Genomic DNA, 18,614 nt, shown 5'->3' with positions numbered 1-18,614 from the left:
AATTACTTGGAATTGCATTAAAGAGTTCAAAGTATTTTCTGACTTTACCTCCACATTTTATATACACTATTTCATTATATATAGTGCCATACACTACCAGCACTAAGGCAAGCATACCCATACCCGAGCTCGTGAACTACAATATGCCAGCAGAAAGTCTGCCTCCCAACCCTCCAGAGAGGCCTTATCCCCAAACCTGCTTGCTGTGCTCTTATGTCCATGTCACCTGCTATTTTTGTCTTCTTTGCATTCCTTTATGGGAACCTCCTAAAGAATACTCTTCTGCAGCTCTTACCTAGCATCTGTACTGTCTGCAGACGTACCCCACAATAGAGTGAGGTGATGCAATCTAACAATAAGTCTGGGCATACAGTACCGGTCCTATAAGCATCTAGAGTTAAATACTGAAACTTACTTGGAGCAGGAGTGTGCCCTATTTGTATTGGAGATCTACCTTCTTCCTTACAGATGGGGATGCCAACGACCTGCCTCAGTACCTTCTCTGCTGTGATATTTGAAAAATGGAGATAGGTCTACATGTAGTGCTTAAAATAAATGTGAAATAAAGATACGTTAAGGAATATAAGCAGATACTATTTTGAAATAAGACATCAATTGCATTGGCCTCAACAGTAAGCATTTCCAAGCTTTATCACCTTAAAAAAAAATCATCAGTGCATCCCATACATTAAGCTGGGTTTAAAAATACACACAAATCAATGGGGCAGATTGATTGTTCTTTTATTTCAAATTTACTGAGACATCCCCACACTCCTTCGCACACAGCTGACCTCCTAATCTGTCCTGAACATAGTCTGTCTTGCTGTAACGAGATGTTTCTTCAGCTTCAAAAATCAATGGAAAAATAAACTTCAACTATGATAGCGGCTTGTATCAGAGTTCAATTTCTTTCTGTAAAGTTGTTCTCTCACTGTACTTTTCACTTCTTTCTAGAAACCATAATAAGCAGTGCTTGAAAAGAAAAAGTGAAGAACATAACTCAGAGTTGAAGCATTCACCTCCTAATGGAAAAGTAATTTAGAAGCATCCTACTTGCTTCTCACTAAAAAAAAATATAAAAAAATATAGAATTATTTCCTGTGTGAGCAAACAAAGCAAGTGGCAACAGATCTATTTGTGAAATTCTTAGGACAGAACTGCAACAGTCAGTCATTGAAGAATAAAATGCATACAGATGTAGAAAAATATTGAACATCTAACACTAGTGAGCAAATAACTTTAAAAGATACTACTGCTTCTTTTTTTTTTATTCTTGTTGCTAGAACAAATCATGGCAGATGTAGCAGAGAGACTGCCATGAAAGCTGATGGCTATTAGCGTCCAAAGGCTAGAGGACAAACAAATAACAATCGATGAGTTTGCATAAGAATATAGTGAAATTATTAATTTTCCAGGTATTCGTCAAATTCTGTTTGGTTAAAAAAAAAACAAACTATAAAATTAAACACTCAAGAATAACAAAACCCATAAGATTAGCAATTAGAAACCTGGCAGTATACTTCCCTGTTTTTCCAGGGTTCGCTAATCTCTTTGTGGGAAACGGTGATATGCAAGTATTGCAACTGTGTTTGCTCTTCAGATCAAATCCATACGAATGATCTAGCTGTGCATTCATTTCAGAATTTGGAAAATCATCAATTAGGTCAAATTAAGATTCGTTCACACCAAAAGAACCACCAAGAAACACACAGAATGTACAGTGGCAGCAACTCAGTACTGCTAAGAGACTTTGGGGCACCCTTTGCCAGTTGTAGGTTTATAGAACATAACTTTCATACTCTTGGGGGACAGAATTTTGTCTTGGCAAAGGCAGGCAAGGAAAGAACACTGGAGAAAGCCACACTGGGGGAACCGGTTTTTTCTATCACTTCTCTGGCAGGTAAAGCTAACAGCAGAGTCACAAAATGTGACTGAAGCTGAAACTAGTCTGCCCCAAAACAGGAAGATATTTGCCTGTCATACCTGAGTTAGCAGATGAGTGCCTGACTTCTAATGATCTTGTTCTGGTACTGATGGTGGGTGCAGCTGCACCCGGATCTTAACTTCCTCAGCACTTGGTATCTGGGCTTGTCTGAGGTGTACCACTACCAAGAGGGCAAACAGCTAGTGCTGCTCCAGTTCAGAACCTGTATATTTTCAGTTGTTTCTCTCTAATAGGTGTGGAAATGTTCTGATCCAGGTATACTTAGTATTTGCCTATTTTCTAGTGTTTAAGTTATTGCAAGTAAAATCTTCTAAGCTTTCATTTCCTTAGGGCAGGTTCCTGGAACTCCTCTTGGTTTCCAGCTTTTATCAGGGGATCAAAAGTAGCCACCATTTTCCTGTGCTAGATCAAGGCTCACAGAAATAAATCTACGTATTATAGCCAAGTGCAGGTAGCGATAGAATCTCGTACTGGGGCAACCAGAACAGACAAATGAAGGTTAGAACACTTCCAGTAGTTATGCTGATTTTGGAAATAAATCCTTCCAGAATACAGCAGGACCATGTGCTTCCAAAGAAACGCCTGGAATAATCTAGGCAGCCTGTATGAATGTAGAGATAAGATCGTGGTAGGCAAAAGGGTGAAAGTACTTCTTACCCCTTGTACTTGTTTTCTGAACCGATCTTTAAAACACAAAGGAGATTAAAAGAACGTAGTAGGATGTTGTGGAAGATCTAAATTAAACTCAGGAGGGAAGGAAATCCAGAGGTAGGAGTACAGCTCAGTCTTTTCCTGACCTGCACCGCAGCTGTGCCCAGACAATCCAAACATAGCATGATTCTGTGATAAAAGCTCTTGCTAACCACAGGCTGTGACTTGTTGAGATAAAAAGGACTTTCTCAATAGAGTTCACTCATACGTATATTAAATACAGCTTGCTTGGTTAAGAGGAATAGTAGTAGTATTTTAATTGCAGGTCTGTAACTGGCAAGAATTTCATCACATCTTCTCACAGAGGTAGTCATTACTGCACTGGCTCAGAGCGCAGATTAAACACCTAATCATTACACAGGGTGTTGAAAAACGTAGAACTTTATGTAAATGCTAAATACCATCAGTGTTATTTTCCATTGGGCTGAGTCCCTTGTACCTGCCTACCGGCCTTCCTGAAGAACATTCCAAGCTTTCCAGCTTTTGTGCCTGAATTACGCAATTGTGAGTTATTCTTCAGGCTGATGCGTGGAAGCATCCTTACCTAATAACCTCACAGTTACGTGGAACGGCAGCGTTTCTCAAGTCCGAAGTACACCTTGTATCACATTCCAACCCCAGGGAGAGCAGCTGAGCCCGGCTTACGTTACACATGGGTAGAGAAGCTCTTCAGTATCACCTCACCAGAGACCATTTTGCTTGGGGACACAATCACCAGAGGAGAGGAGCAGAAAAGGCTGAACTCTGCCCGTGTCTCTGCCCGTTCTACACAGAGCGTCACCCTACTGACACGATCTACAGACAACCACCCTCTCCTTGGAAATAAGTAATAAAAACAGTAAAAAATTCTAAAAAACAGTAAAAAAACAATAAAAAATTCTAAAACCAGTAAAAAATTCTAAAGGCTTTACATCTCTCTCCACACGTACCTGAGCAAACCCCCTGCCAGGCAGGGCTGTACTTAACAAGCTATATACTAGAGCTACTCGTGTGCTGTCCCTGCTCCGCTTCACAGCACAAGGGGTAACGCACGCGTACCGGCCTCCTGCCAGCCGTCACCACGTCTCCCAGCAGTGAGAAATGGGAAGGTGTGAGGTGCACCTAGCAGCCCCTTGAGCTACCTTCGCAGGTTCTCCTCCGGGCCTGGCACTCCCCTCACCCCGGATGCACGCCCGCGTCCGCTCAAGCGGAGAGCGAAGCCGCCTCCGCGCCACAGCCCTCGGCAGACGTGTCGCTTACTCAGCGCCCGCCGAAAGGGCGCTTCGCAACGTGGCCGCACCACGGCGGCCAACACCGCCGGCCTTCGACCCTATTGCCCGCGGCGGAGGCCACGCGTCTCCTGCCACCCGCCCTGCGGCCCCAACGCGCTGCTCCGCCGCACTCAGGGGCGGGCAGCTGGCGCGCCGAGCTCGGCCGCCCGCAGCGCCCCCCTCCCACCGCACCACCTCCTCCCCGCGCTCTGCTGCTACTATCGCAGGTGGCGGTGCCCGCTCGCTCCCGCGAGGGGAAGCGGAGCGGCAGCTGAGGCCAGGCAAAAGCCGCACTGGCGGTGGCGGCACCTCACAGCGCCCCACTTCGCTCCAGCTCCCGCCAACACCACCTGCCCGCGGCGGGGGAAAAAAAGGTGGGGGTGGGGGGGGCGGGGAAGCGGAACGGACGACTGGCCGCGCAGGCGCGCTGCGGTAGCGCCACCTCTCGCGAGCCGAGGGACGTCGGGCTGGCGGAGCGTGTCCGTTCCCAATTCTCCCGCGGGGCCCGAGCCTGCCGAGGGGCGGCGCCGCCTCGCCGCTGCACCAATGGGAAGCGGGGGAGCGGCGGTTGGGGGCGGGGCGCAGCGGCGGCGGCCCCGCGTCTCTCTGGGCGCGAGCGGGGCGGAGCCGTTGCGCGGGCGGGCGCTGGCCTGGCAGTGATGGCGGACGATGGGGATGGGAAGCTAAGGACTGAGGGGAGCAGCGACGGCGGCCTAGGGGGCGGGGGCGCGGGGGAACCGCCGGCCGGCGCGGCCGCGGCGGTGGGCGGTGAGATGCTGCTGAACGTGGGTTTGCTGGCGCTGGTGCTGCTGGCGGCCTACCGGCTGTACCTGCGCTGGGGGACGCGAAGCGGGCCGGGGGGCGCGGCCCGGCAGAGCCAGGCCGCCGCTCTGCCGCGGATGAAGCGGCGGGATTTCTCCCTGGAGCAGCTGCGCGAGTTCGACGGGGCCCGTAACCCCCGCATCCTCCTGGCTGTCAACGGCAAAGTCTTCGACGTGACCAAAGGCAGCAAGTTCTACGGGCCCGGTGAGGGGCCGGGGGGGAGGCTGTGTGTGTGAGGAAGTGGTGGTGGTGGGGGGGGTCGTTCGGCGGGGGCGGCCCTCCCGCCGTGCCGGGCGGGGGCCCCGCGCCTCCCCTCGGCTGCTCGTCGCGTTTCGGGTGGCGCTGGCGGGGAGGCGGGGGCGGCGCTGGAGGCGGACGGCGGGGATCTGCCGCGGCGGGCGTGCCCTGCCGCCGGGGGCTCCTTGCCGACGGCGCCCGGGCCTCACCCCACCTGGAGGGAGCGAGGGGGGGAGGTGGGTTTCGGGGAGGCCTCGCAGCGTTTCAGCGCAGGGGGCCTTCCTCAGGCCCCCGGGGTTATCTCGGGCGGCCAGCCCCTGTGGTCCTTGTCCGCACGCGTGATAGTGCCGCCGGCTGTCCGTGCCGCTGTCAGATGGGAGGCAGCCGTGCAGACCGCCCCCCGGCCCCGGTCGCTGCACCCACAGCCCCCGCCGAGGCCGGCCTGCCCGCCCGCACGGGGCCCGGCGGTAGTTTTTAAGTAGGCAAAGCAGAACGGGCCTGGGTTCTCTTCAGGCATCGTCACACATCTGTGTTCCCAGTTGTCTAGATTTGGATGTGTAACGTTTAATTTTTTATTTTTTTTTTCCTCCCCTCCTGTCTTTTCTAGTAGGTTTCCTAAGTGGAACCAAGCAAGTGCTTCCTTCATGCTCCTATGGTTCAGGAAAGGAAAAAAAAAAAAAACCAACCCAAACCAAAAAAAGCTGATTACTTATTTAGGTGCACATGCCCCACTGAGTGTGGATTTTAGTCAGGATAGAGACAAGCAGCGAGAGCTGGCGGACTGGTGTGTTGCTACCATTGAGAAAAGTGCAGAAATTAACCCAGTCTCTTAAGTAGGACAGACGGTGCAGTTCCTTGGAGCAGAAATGTGTACTCCAAAGGCTCAGAAAAGTATGCTTGGAAAGCAATGTTACATCTTTTATGCACGCTGAAGATTGGGAAACCGCAGCGTGTTTTCTTGTTATAAACACTGCTCTTAATAATGAGGTGGATAATCTTACTAGTGAGTACTCTCGTTCACATCTGGTGCCAAAGGAAATGAGGGTTATGCCTGATGATCATTTTCTTCCCTAAACAATGGTGGTTTGGAAAACTTGATGTAATCAAATTATGCAGAAGTTTTCATAGTAGGTATGGGAAGTGTTCTTGAATTGAAGGGTGGAGGAGAGAGAGGATACTTCCCTCCGCCCCGGAAATAGTTCAAGTTAAGTAATTATAATTACTGTTTTTTAATAATTGCTGGTTACAATAAGAAAAATACAGAACTGGCATGCTACAAGTCTTTCATTCTTACCAGGGAAGTGACAAGCAGTTCTACAATTGAACTGGGCTAGTATTTTGTAACTCTTGCTACCCTCAAAAGTATGTGATGCCAGCTCAGCTACCAGTCGCAGAAATGGGGACTGCCATAATGGAATTGAAATGCTGTTCTAACTGAGTACTGTGAACGTGAACAGTCCAATCTAAACTACCATATGCCATGTCTGTCTTAGTTTATTGACCGGTCAAGCTGAGAAAAGGCAGTCTGGTGTGCTGCAGCTTTCATGACACCTAATCGGGTTAGTTCTTTGTGTCTCTAAATTTAGGGGGTTTTAAACCAAGACCTGGTTATATACAGATACAAAATGCAGGTGATATGTATGCTACATGGAACATAGAACACCAGTAAGTTGACAGATTGCTTAATAAATTACTCCGTAAAATAATACTGAACCATAATCTAAGCATTCACTTTAATTCTTCTGTGTATCAAATATAAACTTTCCACTGTAGATACACCATCACTGGTTCCCATTTTCAACCTGCGAGGTCTATTATTGTGAGGAAACTAAAGCTTTATGTTCTAGGACATCAGTCTGCATTTTTGTTGATAACTGGCAGCAGCTGGGTTTCCTAAAGCAGTGCTTCCAGCTTTTTGTGGAAAGGGACAAAGGCTTTTTTCCTTTTTTTTTTTTTTTCTTTTTTTTCCCTGTAGTGAAAGATTACCTTTTTGTAACAGAACTGACATCATCTTTGTCTATCAGATCTCTATTACTTAGGACTGTGCACATGAGGATGGTGATGCTCAACCTCTGCATCATCGGCTATGTGATTTCTGCCGAATAACCCTTTTTTTGAGTCATGCTGATGTGGTTTCCCCCTACAGATGCATGTTGGGGAATATTTCCTTGCAACTGTCTTGTGGCGGAAAAGAAAACCAACAAACTAGTAGGTGGTTTTCAGGCTTTCAAAGATCTGAGAAGAGTTAAGGGCAAAAGTCTTCTACAGCTGGTTGAGACCTTTTCAGAAAGACTTCGGTCAGGGCAGCCAGAAAACCACAGCAATTCTCTTGGTAATTTTATGCCTCATAGTTGGGAGTATAGCAAAAGAATTGGAAAGCACACCAACAAAGCAATGCCCAAATGTTGGTGAACTGAAGAAACAGTTGAGGGCACTGGCTTTGCTGACATCAGCAGGGTTGTACTATGAGCCTTTTGTACTTCATTGAGGTACTGACGTGAAATAGTGCTTCAGCTTTAAAGGCAGCAAAAGGCATGGGCTGAGGGCTCACTGTCAAATCTTAAGGATGCCTTGACTGCTGGGTTAATGTTGAATATTGTGACTGTCTCAGGAGGCTTCTGATGCCTTGAAATAAAGCTTCGTCAGTGTAGTTTGGATGCAAAGGTGTTCCTTATTTTTCTACTTATAGCAGAAGGCTAAAAATGCACAGAATTGTCATCTGTCAGGTCTTGGCCCAGCAGTTGAAATTCCATTAAAATTCCCACCAAACTTCTGCTTTTGTTAGAAGTGCTCCTGTTTTTAAGTTTCCATCCACTGATTATTCCTCTTACGCCATGGTCTGTTTTGCAGAAGAGCCCTTTACATACATATAGTTAAGGTATTTTTAAAATTCAGTAGGCTGTTGTAGTTCATAATTTCAGACAGCCATGATTGAAAACATCAGTTTGTTGAACATTTAATTGAAATATTTAACCTTTTTGTTTGGTTGGTTTATTTTTCTCATGTTGTCTTCATTAAGATTTCTACAATTTATCTCATTGGTATATGTTAGTCTTTCATATGTCTAATGTGTTTTAGCTAAGAGCTAAATAGTTACCGTATCACACAGTTAACTGCCTGTGCCTCCAAAAATCACTTTGCTTGCATTGAACTCTAACTTAAAATGTTATTTGCCAAGTTATTTTCCATAATGCTGCTTCTTGGGATGGTCCTCTGTCCTGCAAGTGTACCCATCATTTCAGTATTTCACTTTTAGTTGTATTAAATACCACCTCTGCATCCAAGTAAGTGTCCTAGCATGCTTTGCTTGGTCATTAATTTTAATTATTTACCTTTTCCTTTATCACCTGTACACTCTAAAAGATATAAACAATTAGCAGCCCACTATCAAAACATAGCATGTAACCAGACTGAATTTCAGAGAAGCTGTTTTGGGCTGATTTCCCCATTTGTAATCACACCTCATGACTTTGAGTCTACTGACTGATACCCTTAGTGTGTGCTGTGTTGTTGGGTTTATGTCCTTATCAGGAGAGACAGTTTTTACTGCTTCGTGTATCTCAACATCTAATTTCACGTTTGTTTGCATTGAGATTCTTGGTAGCATATTGGTCAGTAGAAGGGCATAGTAAGCGTTAAAGTAATGTTAGCAAATCCTAAAATTTAGCATATAAATTGGCATGATAATGCTGTAAACAAGCTTTGATTAGCATTGAACACTTTGTGCAGTTATGAAAAATATATGGCTTTGAGGATGACAAAGCAAGATTGTATGCGATCCAGTGTATACAACTGTTCCACGTCACTTCTTGGTACTTAATGTTTCATGATTTTAAAAAAATCAATCTCCTGACTTTCCTTTGCTGCAATACGTTGCCACTGTCAAGTCATCTCTCATCCCACTCTTGTCTTTCAAGGTGTCCTGAGGATTTCTGCTTCCCAGTTTGCCAAGAGGAATAGATTAGGTAGTAGTGGTTCCTCCCACAGAAATTTCCATCATAGTTCTTCTTGCATGAGGGGAGGATTACCTTTATTTCATGTTGTAAATCCAGTTAAGGACTGTGATTTTTGATGTTAAATGCTTCCAAAAATTCTGTAGTAAATAGCTGTCTTTTTTTTCTCATCATGTGTATAAAAATAAACTGATGCTGTTAGACTTCCCTTGCAGTCGAGCTGTAAACTTCATTGTGTCTCTGTTTAAAAGATGGCAGCGATGCTTTTCAGTACAGCTGTTACAGGGGTATGGTTAGAGAGAAATGTTGCAGGAGAGACACAGACACAGAGAATTCTGTTAAGGGTGTCCTTATCTTGGAACACAACAGGCTTAGGGTTTACAGATAAGTACCGAGGATAAAACTGGGGGAGAAGTGCTTCCTGTAAGGTGTGTATCTTGTCTGTGTTTTTGATGTCTGTCAGCTCTTTGGTGTCTGTGTAATGGAGGTGTTTCTCACCCCAGGATTCGGCTTTTCAGAGAAACAATGTTTCTGGATAAAGAAGCTTAAGTTCCTGCCTGAAGTAGCAAAACTAAAAAGGTACATAGGTGCATATTGGCAAGATACTGTTTCTGTGCCTCTGATCAAAGCGAGTAGTGCCCTTGCGACTAGGATGAAGCAAGGGGTGCTTCTAACCCCCCAGTCTGTGTTCACGGAGGGCAAGGGCCAGTAAAGTGGTTTTGTGTGGGAAGATGCATCACTCTGTCTCCTGCTCTGCTTCTGCTTTGTGTATCTGTCTGGTCTCTCTTCATCAGTTTTCATTTTCTTTTTTAATAACCTGGATAAATTCCTTAAAACTTGGGCAACCATGTGTTTGATAAAAGGTCTGTAAAAATCTTCAGTTCCTATTTAAATCATTCAGCTTCCAGTTACCTGAGGTTTGAGGGGCCAGATCAAGCAAGTAAGCTCAAAGCAAGATATTTTAAGATGTGATAGTGGTATCATTTTTTAATGACATACAGATGTTAAATCCAGTATATAGCAGTGTATCTGTCTTGCATTTCATCAAAAGGCCTGGGTAGCATTGCATGGCCAGAGCATTATTCACTGAAGCAAGGTGTGGGATCTCAGTCTTCCTCGGGTATGGAGCTGTCTTCCAGGAATCTCATGACTACTGAGGTACAGGCTCTCCTAGCAGCGCTCAGTCTGCCCCATTAATTGAAATTGGGTCATTGGTTCTTGCACTTTTTTTTCCACAGAGTTAAAAAGAAAGCAAGCAACAGAGAGAATGAGGCCCTCTGGTCTTGTGCTTAAGAAATCAGGTTTAGGCTCCTCTTCTTAAGCAGTTCCCATCTTAGCACATAGACTTTGTGAATTGCTCTCCTAAGAACACTTATTTTCCATGCAGGTTGTAACTTAAAATTGACCCACATCTTTCACTTCGCGTAAATTGGGAGCAGTAAAGTTAAAATGATGTCCCCTTGAATTGCCCGTGATGTTATTAGAAAGCTGCTTTCAAGCTGCATCTCAGAATGGCTTTGTCTAATTTGTAGCATTTTCATTCCCTCATAAAAGATGCAGTACTGACCAAACACATGTCATGATTCAGATGGAAAATTTTAGACAGTGGAGATTCTGCTTTGGGGTGGAAAAGGTAGACAAGTGGTAGAATAGCACAGTTGTCATAATTCTGTGGTCTGTCTCCCCTTGTTCCTTGAAGTTACATTAAAGGAGAGATTAGTGTTTATTCTTGTCTGCAGGTGAAGAAATGTTGTCCATAAATTTCTAAGCTTCAGACAAAACTGGGGTTTATGTCCAGTGGCTGCATGGAGCCCACAGATGCAAAGAGCACCTGGCATGCCTTGTGTATTTGGTGACTGCTTGGAAATGCTTTTTGACTTCTTGAAGGAACCAGAGTTGTTTTAAAACACTTGTTAACTTGTGTGGCTTCTTCAGGGAACTTGTATGGGCCTGTGAGAATGAATACAGTTCTTAAATTACAAATCACTCCATTAGGTAGAGAGTCCACGTGGTGAAGTCCCTGTGCTGACACTTGGAGCAATCCAAAGTTCAGTGTACAGTGTTCATCTTCATTACTAGTACACTAACCTAAATGTTCAGGTAGCCTCTTCAGTAATCTAAGAATATCTGCTTAGAAGTCGAACGCCGGCACAGGTTTTGCAGGGGAAGCTATTGGCCAAACTGTTTGCAAATGGAAACCCATGCTGCTCCAGGATCTGTTCTGGGCCAGGTGACTAGAAGCATCCAAATAAAATCCTCAGTTTGGGCAGCTTCATATCTCACATTTTTAAACAATGTCCCTTAATGTTAAATTTATTTTTCCTCAACTGCTGTTTTAGATTGTCTACAAAGAGAAATTGGATCTTCATTTGAGAAGCAGAACAGGGCTAGGAGAGGCAGAAATCCTGCACCAGGTATTGGAAAGATACTTTTACTGGCTGAAGAGGCGTTGATTTTGCCTATTCGCAAGCAGCCCGGTTCATTTGTGAGTAAAGATGGCTATCAGGCTGGAATAAGATGTCACATTCATCAAGGCAGCCAGATTTTCACCTGGATTCTAAAGAAAGCATTTGCAGTGGTAGCAGGTGGTGGGTAGCAGTATTTTGCATGTGTTGTAGCTTAGGGAAGGGCATATTTTATACCAGGTTGGGTTGGAAGGTAAATGAGGATGTTATACAGGGAAAAGGCAGTGTATAAATGTGGTGTAGATGTGAAGATACGTAGGCAAATATGTAGTCTTGATAACTGTGTGGTCTCAGCACTAAAATAAACAGAGGCTCTGAAGCAAAGTGTTTCAATATGTGAAAGCAATGATGGGAAGACAGGGAATAAAGTTTTCCTTCATGTGAAGCTGTGTGTAGCTAAGGAACATGTAGCGGACATGTTTTAATGGGTTTTGACACCTCCCCAACTTACCTTTTGTTGATGTGAGATGTCAGATAGGAGTGGGAGGAGAACATTTTTAAGAAATATTTGACTGTGAAATAGCTAATTGCAGGGTATAGCAAAAGAAAACCACTGGAATTTTGTGATAGTCTCAAAAAAAAAAAATCAGTTTGGTATACATACCCATGGTACTTGCATCTCTCTTTGCAGGCTCTTCAGTACGTGTATCATGTCGTGGTGCCATCAATTATTTAGAACAGGAGCCAGCCTAAATAGGTAGGCAGACAAAAGGAAAGAAGGACTAGGGGTAGGGCTTGCAGAGTAAATTGGACCTGGTTGTGAAAGAACTCTGTGGGATACTTCTAGGACTGTGCTCGAGTTGCTGCCTCAGAATCATGTTCTTGAAGCATAGTTCCTCCCTGGGGTTCTCTGTGCTGGGACCTTCCGGGACACTTCTCAAAGCCCAGCAAAATCTGATAGGCAAAATACCTTGTTAAGACTGTTGCACCAGTATTTATATAACAGGGAGTAACAGCCTGGGACTTAGAGCAAAACACCAGACCTGTATATTCTATATTCATATAAAATTCTGTATTTGATCTCTGTGTGAAAGTATCTGAATGGAAGCTTTAAATCTTGAAGTAGGTTGCTCATACAGAGAGATCTCAACTTCTGCTTTAGCAGCCCTCTGACTAAAGCAAAGCTGGGCTTCCACTTTAAAAAAAAAAAAAACCATCATTCAATATTTGCCTTTTAGTAAAGGATTAAAGGATGGGATGTATCTGAAGTGACATTTGCAGAACTGGAATTTGAGATGCTCTCTACCAAGTCCAAAAGCTGGTTTTTACTACTTAGCATTCTGCTAAGCATGGCCATGGCTTGATGGTTTTTCTGCGACTCCTGAATGCTTCTGCAGTAAATATGCTGAAATGTTAACTTTGTAGTTGAATTTTAGAAAGGAAAAAGTTGGTATGATAGCATCTGACATTACTATATATTTGCAGAAATTCTGCATGTTGATGCAAACCAATACATTGAAAAAGCATTTGTGCTTTCTGCTAGGTATGTTACCTAGATGTGAGGGTGTTCAGGGCTTGATACTGGTCAGTATAATATAATTCTCTTTTTAATGGCAATAATTGGGAGTCCAGCTGGTGAACCAAGAGGTGGCACCTCAGCAGGTGCTGTAAAACCACTCAATGCAGGGTAGAAGGGAAGGGGAACAGCAAGTTTCTCTAACTCTGGGTAGCCAGAATCTTGAAAACGTGGAAATATTTGTTTTAAACACTTCAGAGAAAGGAAAAACTAGGGACAAAAACTGTTGGTGGGGAGGTAAAGTGGCAGTTTATAATCGCTCCTAAACATTTACTGATTGTGTGTTGTCTTTGTAAGAGCTGTTTTTAGCTCCTGTGCCCATCATGCAGAACATCAAAAACTAGAGACCACTGGAATGACAGCGATTCTGGAGTGAAGCAAGAGGTTTTGCTTGAAGGAGCTCTGAGTTACGTTGCAGATGCTGGCCGTCACTGCCTCTTACGCTCTTTCATGGGAAGTGACTGAGCAGGCATGATGCATAGGTTAAATAACATGGCATAGGATTGACTTCAGTCTCTGAATCCAGTTTTTCAAATGAACATCTAATTTAGGATACAAATAGGAAAAATGGGAGTTCACAAGACCCCTTGACGTCATTTCTCTTAATTTCATGGTATAGTCCCTGATCCCTGGGGTAGTTATTGGGAGTGCCCTTCCTGGCCCTAAATATGTGTAAGGATGGCCATAGAGATGCTGTTGTTACTCATCATGGTTGTCTCTTACAGCCAGATTTGTATAGTACAAGCTTCTGGTTGATAGTTCCTTCTCTGATGTGTACCTCTTGTGAAATTTTGCTCTTAAATCAGTTGGTTTCTTTCCAGAGAGACAAGGGAATTGTCTTTGGCACATAAGACACCCTTCTGTTCTCAGGTTTGACTGTTAAGCAACTTACAATGCCAAGCACTGGGGTGGAGAGACGACATCAGTTCTGGTGAGGACATAGTTTCTTCTAATCCATATGGTGCTCAGGTTCCCTGCCTCAGGAGTCCTTCCCGCTGCATTCAGCCTCTGTCTCAACCCTGAAGTCAATGCCCGGCAAGAGCAGATAGGTGTGGTGGCTGGAGCAAGCGGCCTGGGAGGAAACCAGCCTCTCTGAATGATACCCGGTGGCTCGTCCTGGTGCAGAAGAGGTCTGAGGTGCTACAGCAGGCAATAGAGGGGGTAAAGGACAGTGTGTTCCCACTTGCTTGTGTTCATTCTTGCCCGCTGGTGCTGCCTTTTCTTCAGGCTGACAGCCACTGTCGTCTTCTGAGAGGTAAGACAGAGAAGGGTTCTGGTGTGTTTTCCTTGAAGTAGCGACCACTCTTTATAACGCCTGTTGTGTAGCTGCTGCAGATAGTGCAGAACATTCTGAAGTGTGATGTTTTTTGGGTTTTTTTTTTAATCTAAGCTGAAATAAGGTAACTGGTTTTAAGGCAAGAAACCAAGATAATGATGTGCTTCAAGTCCTTCAGATTAATTAAAATATGGGAAAGCTGGATACCAACCTTGTCCCAAAAGTTTTTTGTTTGCACATCATCCAGTTCTCTTGATAATAATATTTATTTGACAATCATTGCTCCAGATTTTATTGTTCTGCTTTGCATCAGTCAGAAAGCACAGAGGAAGTAATTGCTTTACCACCTTGTCATGAAGATTTGTGCTGGTTTCCAGAACAATACAGTATAGGTGTATGGGTGATCTGCTGCCCCAAAATGTGAGGTTATTTCCCCAAGCATGAGATATGTGTCAAAAGATAAACTGTCGAGTGTGTAGAAAGTTGTGGCGGTTCTAAAAGTGAAATTATTTATTACTCTTAAGTTCTATTTATTGATAAAATTTATTGGGTTTCTAATAAAGATGTCTATGCAGTTTGCTTCTATTCATGCCAGAACTTGTAAATGCTCTGTTTTGCTTAATAGAAGTGTGTTTCTTTTGAATTCCAGCCTCTCATCCCTTTGGAATTTACATCAAGTGACTTGCACCAAGTAACAGGGTTTTTTTCCAGATATCCCTTCAAAGCTATTTTCCTGGTTCTGCTTTTCTCAGCAGACTTTATCTCCTAGTGATACCTAGGAATTGCAGTGCTGTTGAATGTCAAAGAGCCATGGCCTTGGAACTACTGCAGAAACTTAATGTATGGCTTCAGCAGACTATAAAGAACTTGAGATTGGTCACCGTAAACAAAAGCTTGAAGGTATCGATTTTGTCTTTTTATTTTCAGAGGGTCCATATGGAATATTTGCTGGCAGAGATGCCTCCAGGGGACTAGCAACTTTCTGTCTAGATAAAGATGCACTCAGAGATGAATATGATGACCTATCGGACTTAAATGCTGTACAGATGGAAAGTGTAAGAGAGTGGGAAATGCAGTTTAAAGGTAAATCCTCAAATCAGCAGCTCATCTTTTGCTTAAGGAAATGTTTTTAATAAAAATGATCGATTTGGGCTCAGGGGCAGCTTTTGAAGAGATGTTGACTGTAACATTAACTAATGCCGTGTAACTTTCTTGGGAGAAGAGCAGGGATTTCAGGCCTTTGTTCCATAGAGACAATTCCATGATATCCCGCTGTTGCATTATGCCTGTTCTCACTCTTCAGTGGAGAAATTCACTCTCAAATCAAGTGCAGTGGAGTTTAGCTGATGGAATTCCTGCTCCCAGGTTGCTGCCTTTGGATGCTGTGGAATTAAGATTAGGATCAAGAGTTGGTTTGGCACGAAAGGTTGAACAAGTTTGTCCTGAAATGATTTCTCCCAAGTATGGAAGTGGTGCCTCTGGAGGGGAGGGGGGGAATAATTTCTCACATGAAGGGAACTCCAAACAGGCTGAGGGAAGTCATGCCGGTTTTAGTAGCAGTGTTTTCAGCCATTGTGTGATGGAGCTTGCCCGAGGAGCTGTGGGAGAATTGATAGAAAGTACTGAGAGTAGAGAAAGAAGTGAGCAGCAGTGGGAGCAAGACTGGTGTAAGATGCTGAGCTTGCTGATAAATTGCCATCCACTGCAGTGATATGGGTTCCAAATCTTGGTGTCCAAGGGAAAAGTGAATGTGGGGCGGTGCAGGCTAACTAGCGACTGCAGCTGTATCAGATTGTAATGGAATCATACGTCTTTTTCAGAAAAATACGACTACGTAGGTAGACTCCTAAAGCCAGGGGAAGAACCATCAGAATACACAGATGAGGAAGATACCAAGGATCACACTAAACAGGAATGAACTTTGTAAACAACCAAAGTCAGGGGCCTTCGGAACTGCAACCTCTTACTCCCCGTCACAGAATGTCCTGCATCTTTGGGCACAGTTCATCTGCTGCGAAAAACATTCAACAGGTTTTGTACAAGGAAAATAATATATTCACAAGTGAAGATTTGAATACTAGACATTATTTGTGCTGCCAGACCTTTTGTTGCAGTTTATTTGTAATGTCTGGTTAGGCTTCATTAGTGAAGAGGGGCCAGGGGTTTAAAGGCAAAACCGCTATTCCTTTTTATCAGTAAGCTGAAGCCTTCAAATAGTATATATTACAGGTTCTCTAAGAGACACGAGTCTTCAAGCGCAGTGGAAGGTTTGAATCTTGTTTCATGTGTGTCTTCTCCTTCAGCATTAAAGAAAGACGTACTCATATGCATCAGTGTCAGTAGGTTAGGCTACTGAAACTGGTGTTGCAATGTGAATTTCCAATTTTGTTTTCTACGTGGGCGTTAGTAGCCCTGGCAGAATACTTCAGTTCTCTAAGAGAAGTCCGTGTTGATTAGGATGGGGGTAAAATTCATCCTTTTCTCAAAAGGATCAGGTAAAACTCTTTCCTCTGCAACAACTATTATCTGAAGCCTGCCTCTCCCCCCTTTTCCCATCCTCTAATTCAAATCAAATATTAATCGTGCCTTATTTCGCTTACATAGACTTGAATTGTTTTAAGGGACAGCCCCAAAATTTTGGTTTCATAGTCACTACGAGCAGCATTGAGACTGAAGTTAGAATGTTCTGTTGACTGGAAAACGATGTCATTCTGTGTATAGAATGTAAAAGAGGAATACTCAGTGTTACTGCCATATGTTAATACTACATATACTTAAATTAGCATTGTGATGGCCAAATGCATACTCCCGTGCTTCTTTTTAAGTAATTACAAACACACACAAGTCACCCTTCCTCCTCTTCCAGAAGCCGCCTAACTTTTGGGAGCACAGCCTTCACACCCCTGTAGAGCGAAGGGGCCTGCGCGCGTGTGTATGTGTGCGTGTTTGTCTGAATGCAAGACTTGGGAGGGATTGTTTCTGCAGATATTGTAAATACGAGTTCCGTTTTAATAAAGCATGTACAATACCAAACGTGTGCTGTCCGACTGTACGTGGAAGCTGTTCAGCAGAGCTGGAACAGGACGGGATGCCAAGTAAAGGGAAGACGTCTCGGGATGTGAAACATCCGCTGCTGTTAACACTGTTCCCTGTCCTCGGGCTGTCGCTTTTTCCTTTCAACTCCCAGCTTTTGAAGAATCTGGAAGACTTATTCTCAGGTAAGTGGTATTTAAGGAAATAAGCCTATGCCAGCACATTTATGGTGGGGCATAAAACAAGAGATGGAAATAGAGGAGAAGCATTTTAGGAAATTGTGTAATACATCTTGTGGGACAAGACCACCGGAGATCTCCACATGGGTATCGCTCAGCATCTTGTAGAAATGTCACCGTCTGTTCTGCTAAATCCATAACGGTGACAGTATTAAGTTCATGACTTGCAGCTTTATGGCTTACATCTGTACCTCTCTCTGCAGCCTACACCTGCAGTAAGCCTGCATAACAGGTTTCTGTGTCTACCTTCTGTTGAACCAGCTACTGTGAAATTCCAGGGACCACTTCCTTTTTGTTACTACTTAAGAGAGATTTATATCGATGGGAGTGAAACTAATAAACAAATCCTCCACTGAACGATGTGTAACTCCCATGTCCTGGCAGGCAGGTTGAATCCTCTCCCTTGTGTATCCAGGCTCAGAACAAGAGAGTTTTATCGCAGGACTAACAGAGCTGGTGCCATTTTTCCATGTAAGTGAGGTTACACTCGTGGGTTCTTGGAGAGGCTGAACCTAACCCAGCTGGCTGTTGGCTGTTCAGCTCCTGACTCCACTCCAGTGAGGCACTGGTGGTCTCTGCTCAGGTCACACCCCGAGCTGAGTAGTGGCAGAAGCAGTGTACAGGCTTTGCCTACAGTGTCTGCTTAGTGTCCCAACTGCTGAAATGCTGGGCATGCTGGTGGTGTAACCACAGAAGGGTCCTTCAGATACAACAGTGGGAGCTACCAAGGGATGAGGGAAGGCGTTCTTGCATAGGACAGGAGCTAGGAGTATTTAAGCACCGGTTCTTCATTGAGATGGTTCATTAGGGAGATTTTTTTTTTCTCTTTAAACTAAATCTCACTATAAAAAGTTTTGCACCAGACTGCATTTACAGTATGCCTTTCATGCTTAGCCTTCGTGCTACTTACTGCAGCAAGGTCTGTGGAGCAGAAAAGGCTTAGCTAACCCAGGAGGGCAGCCAGATAAACTTTTCCCCAGGCTTCCACACAAAAATAGATGTGTTATGTTTTGCAGCTTCTGTACAGAGCAGTGGCTGGAGGTTCTTAACGCTTACACTCCGCTCCTTACAGCCCTTCAACCCTGTGCCAGCTGCAGCCGCAGCTGTTTGTCACGTTCGTGTCTGGCAGATGGAGAACCGTAGTTCTGCGTCCGCCATCGCTTCCTA

General features: G+C 44.4%; 1 protein-coding gene across 1 annotated transcript; it reads left to right on the top strand.

Moving 5' to 3' along the window:
• Positions 1–4,553: 4,553 nt before the first annotated feature.
• PGRMC2 (progesterone receptor membrane component 2) lies at positions 4,554–17,208 on the top strand. Its single transcript, XM_084263542.1, has 3 exons — positions 4,554–4,932; positions 15,103–15,258; positions 15,996–17,208. The coding sequence occupies exons 1-3, from the start codon at positions 4,566–4,568 to the stop codon at positions 16,091–16,093; spliced, it is 621 nt and encodes a 206-aa protein (XP_084119668.1). The 5' UTR covers positions 4,554–4,565; the 3' UTR covers positions 16,094–17,208.
• Positions 17,209–18,614: the final 1,406 nt, after the last annotated feature.

Source organism: Gallinula chloropus (genome assembly GCF_964237585.1).
Source record: "Gallinula chloropus genome assembly, chromosome: 4".
NCBI classification, from domain to species: domain Eukaryota; kingdom Metazoa; phylum Chordata; class Aves; order Gruiformes; family Rallidae; genus Gallinula; species Gallinula chloropus.
Note: the sequence above shows the minus strand (reverse complement) of the source record. Positions and strands in the feature narration are given on the sequence as shown.